The sequence below is a fragment of the Bos javanicus genome, chromosome 13 (assembly GCF_032452875.1).
Source record: "Bos javanicus breed banteng chromosome 13, ARS-OSU_banteng_1.0, whole genome shotgun sequence".
NCBI lineage: Eukaryota > Metazoa > Chordata > Mammalia > Artiodactyla > Bovidae > Bos > Bos javanicus.
In genome coordinates this window covers 47,119,733-47,127,766 of record NC_083880.1, presented here as the reverse complement: position 1 = coordinate 47,127,766, position 8,034 = coordinate 47,119,733, and the positions used below count along the sequence as shown (strand labels likewise).

The 8,034-nt window shown below is 42.0% G+C and overlaps 1 protein-coding gene across 1 annotated transcript; it reads right to left on the bottom strand.

Annotated features, from left to right (window-relative positions):
* Nucleotides 1-1,199: 1,199 nt before the first annotated feature.
* PRND (prion like protein doppel) lies at nt 1,200-6,253 on the bottom strand. The gene is made up of 2 exons (XM_061436582.1): nt 6,156-6,253; nt 1,200-4,420 (listed from the first exon to the last, which is right to left on the bottom strand). Exon 2 carries the CDS (start codon nt 4,407-4,409, stop codon nt 3,873-3,875), a length of 537 nt encoding a protein of 178 aa, XP_061292566.1. The 5' UTR covers nt 4,410-4,420; nt 6,156-6,253; the 3' UTR covers nt 1,200-3,872.
* Nucleotides 6,254-8,034: the final 1,781 nt, after the last annotated feature.

The following is an 8,034-nucleotide window of genomic DNA, read 5'->3' as shown; positions in this document are numbered from 1 at the left end:
AAGGACAAGCCCTCTGCTGTGCCTGACTGCATGGCCTTCTGGCAGAAAAAGTGGACATGCAGCCACTGACCTGAGCTAGGATTATCAGAGGTCTGCTCTTCAATTGAGCAGCACCTGAGCTTTCAGTTGGGAAAACAAAAAAGCCATCATGCCACATCTGTGTAAGTTTTCTTGATTACTCGCCTGGCATATGTAGTCTGCCCATGTGTTATCACTACCCGCATATAGGCACGTGGGCCCCACTGTCAGCATTTCAAGTGGAGACCCTGGCAGACTCCAGAGTGTGCCACATAGCAACATGTGGGTATTAATATCTTAGGGCATCTTTGTCCAGCCATATACAGCACATGCAGAAAAGATAGAGATGAAAGATGTGACCAAACTGGAAGTGCCAAGTTAAGGCCAGGGGTCCACTTCCCAAAGTCAGTCGCTTGTTATCAGAAAGCTTGAGGTAGAGAGTAGGGGCAACTCAAGACAAACTCATGGCCACTACCTGGGACACACCTCGTTAGGACCAGAGGGTGGGGTTTCTCAACATTGCCAGTCATATCCTAAGCCAGGTGGGGTGTGAGGGCTCCGGGAAGATGCTGATTGTCTGCCCAGACAGCTCAGAGGAAAGGAGAAGCATGGGCTGTTTACACTGCGTGTTTGATTTCTGCTTCTTTTGATTTTTACGACCTGGAGAGCATTCTTGCTGGGATGCAGATACTTTTATTTCCTATTTTACTGAAGATCAATAAAAAGGCCAAGACCAAACATCACACTGTGCTTCTTCTGCCAGTTAGGGAGTGTGGAGTTGTGCAAACAAACCACCCTCTGAGCAGAAGCCCCCACACACTCTGGCTTTCCAGATGTTTTGGGCCGCGGACTAGGTGTAGGATGGAAACTGCTAACAGTTTTACAATTTTCAAATAGTCTTTATGCTCAGAAATTAGTTGGGAAGATTTAGGTGCATTGTGTGCAAAGTAGAAAAGATGCTCAAGCACCATTTGGAGAAAAGGAAGTTGCTGTAACTTAAATGACATAGAGACTTTTAAAGTTAGCACAGTATACTGCAGGGGGTAGCATGAGAATTGCTCCAGCTATTTAGGAACATAATCTAGTCATGTCTAGAAAAATTTAAATTATACATAGCTTTGTTCTGGAAATGTTGCATGTATAAATCTACTCCACAGAAATAAAAGTAACAGATTGCAAAGTTGTCTGTACATTGATGTTTATTGTTTGCAGTGGCAAAAAACCGAATGAAGGTCCATCAACAAGGAAACGATTAAATCAATCAGGGTCTGGTCCATGGTATAGAATATCATGCCACATCCTAAAGGACAAGTTAACTAACTAGGTGGCTGTTGCACTAGGGTGAAGGTGATAACACAGTGAGACAAATTGCAGAAGAATAAATGCGAGTTCTATGATTACAGTATTTTTAAAAAGTGATCAAACAAATAACTCTCTATATGAGTACAATGAAAGCATGGAGGCTACATCTCAGGCAGGAAGGAGAGTGGGTTGGGGAAGGCAGCAGGAGGCAAAAACCCCTAAATCATAGAAAAATGAAAAAAGCATAGAACAAAGTTGAGCAAAAATTTAGAATATAAATGATCACTTAAATTATCATTGCAAATATGTACATTTGTATATGCAAATGGTAAGGACTAGGAGGTTATAGGGCAAAATGAGAACACTGACAATCAGATGCTGGAACTGTGGGCAATGTTTGGTTTTGGATTTCTGTTGTAATTTTAGTGTCATTTTTACAATAAACGTATTTTTAAAATGAATGCTTAGAAGGGACAAGAAATCAATGGTTGGTGAAATTATTCACTTTTAAAATGACTCCATCAAGAATAATTCAGAAATCCTTCACAATGTCTTATACATAGTAGGCACTTGACCGACCTTTGCTAAAGTGAAAAACTAGACTCACAAAGCCTTGACTGGATCTCATAATTCATAAACATGAGCAAGGATGTTCAAATACATATGGAATCAATTTAAAGTTCCAATAATAAATTTGACATTTAAATCACTATATACCAATCTACTACACACCCACTTAAATCTGGTTTCTGGAACTATTAATGAAATGAGGAAAGACAGGAATTATAGAAAACGTACTACATCACGGCTGAGTGTTTTCACATAAGAAGTGAAGTCATTTTACTTACGAGGCTGTGTGTGCCCTTATAATTAAACTCAGGAGAGCCAGGACTTGAAATTTTAACATCAGCCTATAGGTACTTTGTTGTTATTGCTATTGTTATTATTAAAATAGTGACATGTAGGAAATAACCTGTATGTGTTCTGGACTTTAGTCTTAGTTTCTGATCTAGAACTCACCAGGACTGTGGAAGATGAGCATAGTGCCATCAGCATGAAAGCCACAGAGGTGGGAGTTCCTCAGGAACTCCTGCATAGGAGCTCCCTGAGCTGTCAGGGCAGGGAGGCAGGTATCCCTCATACCCAGGGGAAGGTGCTGGGCTGTCTGGCCTCCAAGTCCTCCACTGACTTTCTATGTAAAAACCTTCCAACTGTATCCTTGAGAAGAACACTGATTAGCAGTGGAGATCAGAACAAAAGGTACCATTATCAACAGTCACATTTTAGAATACTTTGGATAAAATTGCCTGACAATGCACATTTTTTCACCAATTGATAATATTCAGCAACTTTTATCACCAAATATGTTTCAACAACTCCTGAGGGTGGGGGCTGGGTACTCTGAGCATATCCTCAGAGAGCCTCTGGGGGCATCTTTTAGAGTATTAGATTCATTATTTTTATTTAAACTGTATTGATATTTTGTAATATAAATGTAGTTTAACTAATGATAATTCCTAATTATGGCATGTATGAATTCATTACTTGATCTTCTTAAAGATATACTTTATTTTTAACCTTTCTACTGAGGAATTGTGTTTTTGAAGCTGTAAGTGGTTCGTGGAAATGATGGCCCCTCACCAAAGTGGCAGTAAGAGAATGACCGGAGATTGTATGGAGCACCTGTATAAAGGGGATATATTTAAAGATGCATGTATACCTAAAAACATGCACACAGGGTTGGAGGAACATTAGAAAGGAAATTCATCATTTAGAAATAGTTTCTTAAATACATTAACTGCTTCAGAGATGCAAGTAGCAAATACTTATACTTCTTGTGAAAAAACATCTTTGTGCCATAGATCTAGACTACTCCAGGAATCAAGATGGTAATACTTCCTTACTAGGCAATATGGACATTTGTCTAGATTTTATTTATATTTTAGCTTAATTTCCTTTATTATACCTTACTTTAATTAAACTAATTAATTAAATTCCATGTAATAAATTATCAAAAACATGGCCATCAGCATCAGTAATTTCGTATTTCCAAAAGTATAACCGTACAGAGCAGGAAATCTGGGTTAGATAAACCAGGGTTGAATTATGGCTGATACTTTCTGTTTTACTTCTTGGAGCCTCAATTTTCTCATCTATACCAAGAGAATAACACCTATTACACCTACCTTAGAGAGTTGTCAGGAAGCATTATGAAGTGCTTGGTATGGTCCCTGGCACATTCTTTTATCTGCTTACCAAACATTTATTGCATAATATGGTGGGCCAGATGCTACACCAGAGTTGAGAATGCAATGATGAACAAGCCAACTTTAGGTAGAGCCTGGAGAGGATTGATACCCACACATTTATCAAATATAATCAAGCACCTGAGTGAATACTTGGGAGTGCTATTTAAAGCACTGAAGAATCAATCACTGCTCTTTGGTACCTTCAGAACACGTGGGGTTTGGGGTTAGAGGAGAAGAACTGAAATAACTTGCTTATGGTTTGCTTGCCTATTGATCTCTGTGGCTGCCAACCTGCCTGCAAGCTTATTTCACAATAAACCAAATGAAAACCAGCAGGCAGAGCATCATGGGCTGGTCCAGAGTGACCCTAAGTCCTGCTCCCCTTTCCAACCAAAAGTCACAGTGCTTGGTGGAGCAGAGCTCCCTGATCAGCTGCCACAGGACCCGCTGGTAAAGCTTGTTGTCTTGTTTCTCACGGGACAGTTCCTCTTGATTCGCCGCCTGGGTGGCATTAATGCAGCTGGTGATAAACTTTTCCTTGGTGACATTGGCCTTGGAGCAGCCGTTGTAATGGATGCCGTCAGGAAACTGCCAATAGTTGGCCTCATAGTACCTATTGCCCTCCACTCCAAAGTCGATATCCAGCTTTCGGCCTTGCTTGATGAAGGCCCCTGGGCGGATTTCCGCAGTGCGGGCCTCCGTGACCTGGGAGGTACTTGGCAAGACCTTCCGGTTCCACTTGATTCTGTGCTTTATGCCTCTCGCCTTGACTAAGCAGAGTTGGCTAAAGAGCAGGATACATACAATGGCCAACCAGCATCCACCCAGATGTTTCCTCATTGTGTCGGGATCTGCAACAGAAAAGGCTGGAGCAGTTAACTTCCTCAGTGGAGTTCTGAGTCTCCATGTCCCCTCCTGTGTGTAGGAGATTCTTTGGGAGGAATGTCATTCTTGCACCCTTTACATTTTTCCTGAAACATAACTGTTTTCCCAGTCTTGGTCTGCATAGGGTTAAGTCAAAACCAAGTTTCTTGCTCTGGCCTGGAATTACACCATTCAGGATAGTGATCTTGGTTTTCTCAGACAGATCAGAAGTTGCAACAGGCAATTTGATTATTCATGGATATCTTTTCTAATCACACCCTGGGGAGAGTGGGGTCCCACCCTCTTCCCTCAACCAGCTTCTTATTGCATGTACCATGCCAGCTGCTGACATTGCCTAACTTAATTCTCACATGGGGTAGGTATGTTATTATCCTCACTTTATAAAAGTTGTATTGGGTTTCAGAAGTTAAGTAATTTGCCCGAGGCCACACAACAGCAGGGAATGGAGGGCGGATTTGAATCCAGCCCTGTGATGCTTTTCCCAGGTACCCAAGGGCCATGTCCCATTACCCTTTTGAGCTGCTGAAGGGGATGGTGCTTTTGAGTTACTGGGCATAAGGTTAAGTGAATAGCAGCTCCGATGGCCCCTCAGTTAAGTGAACAGCAGGGCCTATGAAGAATTTCAGAGGAAATGAAATAAGAGGAAGGACAAGAGGGCTTGGGGAAGCACCAAGAGTCAGGCTGGCCCCAGGATATCTGAAAGACTGCTGATGACCTCAGGAAATATCCCTCCCCCTTAAGGCCCCCAGTCTGGTAGTTAGTCACAACTAGTTCCTGAAACTACAATAGCTATTGTGGAACTCCATCTCTTAAGGTCAAATATTCAGGGCATTCAGCACCTGGACCTTTGTCCATGTGGATCAGGAATACACAGAGAGTTACAATAGCAGAGCCTGCTTAGACCGACCGTCTTCTAGAAGATTTCCTGAGTTCACCAGTGCCAGAGCTGAAGGAGGTTGAAAAGTTTATCTTGCTTAGGCCCTAATATACCCTCCCTGCAGTATTCCTTAAAATGATTAGTACTTCTTTGTTTGAAATGTTCAACTCTAGTGTGACACAGGTTCTTATGCAGAAAAATAGGCAAGATGCAACCTAACTGCATGCACATCCACGCTTCTCTGGACTCCTGCAAAGAGGCCTTTGCTGACCTCTCTTTACATGCAGACATCACCTAGTCACTGTCCCAGGGTGGGCATGAGTGTGCCAGGCAGCAGCCTGAGCACCCAGCCTTCCAGCATCCCACTTATCATTGCCCACCAATCACAGTGAGCGCAGACAAGCTTTCTCCAAAGGGATCCAAGTGTGAAGAAAACATTCATTAATCTCCTAAACCTATTTCATCAGCCCATACCCCTTGGTAGGAGAAGCCTTAAATAAGAATAATGGCATAAATTATGCATGCATCAAATTAAAAAATAAAAGCATAGAGACCTTGAGAAATAAATTAGTCTTCAGAGGCAAGGGCTTAAAAACAAAAGAAAATCCTAACCAGCCAACCCTTAAGCTAGCATTTTATTATAGCACCAAAACATAGACAGGAACCCCAGTGATGTTTGAATCTTCTCTCAAGTGTCCCCAGACTTGGGACCCATCCCAGGAGGTGAGAGTCAAGAAATCACTGCATGGTTTGTAGTGGTATTAAAAATAAACAGCCCTGGCCACAGAAATGGTTATCACACATAAACTCTGCTCCCCACATACCTTAGGGTCTCTCTGATGCACCTCTGGAGCCACGGGCACCCTGTCCTCTTGTGCACCTTCTGCACATACTCCTGGACCTGCCCAGCTATGTAGGAGCTGCAGGGGGAGGTGCATTCCTGCTGCTTTCCAAATATGGGAGCCTTTCTCTCCTGGCAGGACCAATCAGGGGTTCCCAAGTACTTCTATGCCTTGAGACGGATGGGCCCTTTCATTACTCTTTACTAATAAACACCAGTAAACACCATGTGAAGAAGTTGGTGAAGTCCAGAAAGACATGAGAGGTGCCTTTTATTTATCTTATTTATTAAAAATATTTTAAACTTACTATTTCTGTTTGATTAAGGAGGATATAAATGAACAGTTAGATGAAGAGGTATACAGGGCATGTCTGGAAGGTTTCCAAGCACAAGAGTTCCCGTGAGTGTGGGGTTACATCACTCTTCCTGAATATGAATTCACCAACCTTTCCAGGTTGAAACTCTGAAACCCATGCCAGAATCAGGTGACAAACCAAATATTATAATGAAAGATGTTCCTCTCACCCCTATCACTCAGGAAGTTACAGGGTTTTAGAAGCTCTGAGCCAGGAACTGGGGATGAAGATCAAACATATATTTCTTACTATATCAGAATGTCACAGCTGTACAGATAAGTGGCTGTATCTGTTCAAGGAGTCTGGTTAGGGCTATTTTAAGACTGATATTTGGAGAGGTGACTTTTAGATTGAAAAGAAAAAATGTTAGAAGGAAAATGCTTTTCCTTCAACATTTATAAGAAGGTGTTTTATTTATTTAATTTTTAATGTTATTTATTTTCTTTTTTAACACCAAAAACATTTTGTATTGGGGTATTAATTATGTTATTACCATATGTTCTATAATTATTAGTTGTGTTATTAACAATGTTCTGTAACTTTGAGCAGAGTTCCATGTGCTATACAATAGGCCTTGGTTGTTTATCTATTTTAAATATAGCAGTGTGTACATGACCTTCCCAAAGTCCCTACCTATCCCTTCCCCCCAGCAACCATAAGCTTCTAAGTCTGTGAGTCTATAAGAGGGCGCTTTAAACAAGCCTTGTTGGTTATGCATACTGTCCTTCACCTAAAGACCAGTTTCAGAAGCCAAGGGGCCTTTGCTAGGCAGCCTCTGTGGGAAGGATCAGGTTGGGAAGTGGGTGAGATACCCATTGAACCTCGTGACCCACAGCCTGGACCTACAGGGAATGGGGGAGCTTCTTCAGAGTAGCTTCCTTGGAAAGCAGGGCTAATGTTGGGTGGAAGACAAATGAGAGCACTTGCCAGAACTTTGGGTTGCTAGGAATGGTTAAACCAATCAATTATTCCAAAGGCCAATGAGTTGAATATTTATAGAAACCCAAGGGACAGAGACAAAGGAAGATGAAACCCACACGGTTCAAAGATGGTGTGGGTTGAGAGTGGGTTTCCTCAGAGTGCCTCTCTCTAGTTGTGCCCAAGCCTAGCAGGGAGAGACCTGGGAGATCTGCCTCATATGGTACAAGGGGTTGTGCATGGTTATCAGGTGAACACACAGAAGGGACTTAAGTGTTCCTGTTACAGTCATTACTGCAACACCAAATCAAAAGTGACTTCTGGAGGTGAGACCGGAATGAGATTTACCTGTAAATAGAATACCATTTTCACCCTGAATATGACCCTATCAATGGTCCCCCAAATTCACTTCAAAGCCCTTTTTTGAACCATATTAAGTAGTTTCTTCTGGAATGACCAGCAGATGATGCCAGAAGAGTTTACAAAGACATTTCACCCTGGAGGTGGAAAACCCCAAATCAAATGCTGTCCCTGCAGGGCTTCTGCGCTAGGTGGATTTTTGGCTTCCACATGGACTTTTCTTTCTTC

What these genes read in the sequence shown, in the direction of transcription:
- PRND (XM_061436582.1), bottom strand. Translation starts at nt 4,409, where the DNA reads ATGAGGAAACATCTGGGTGGATGCTGGTTGGCCATTGTATGTATCCTG.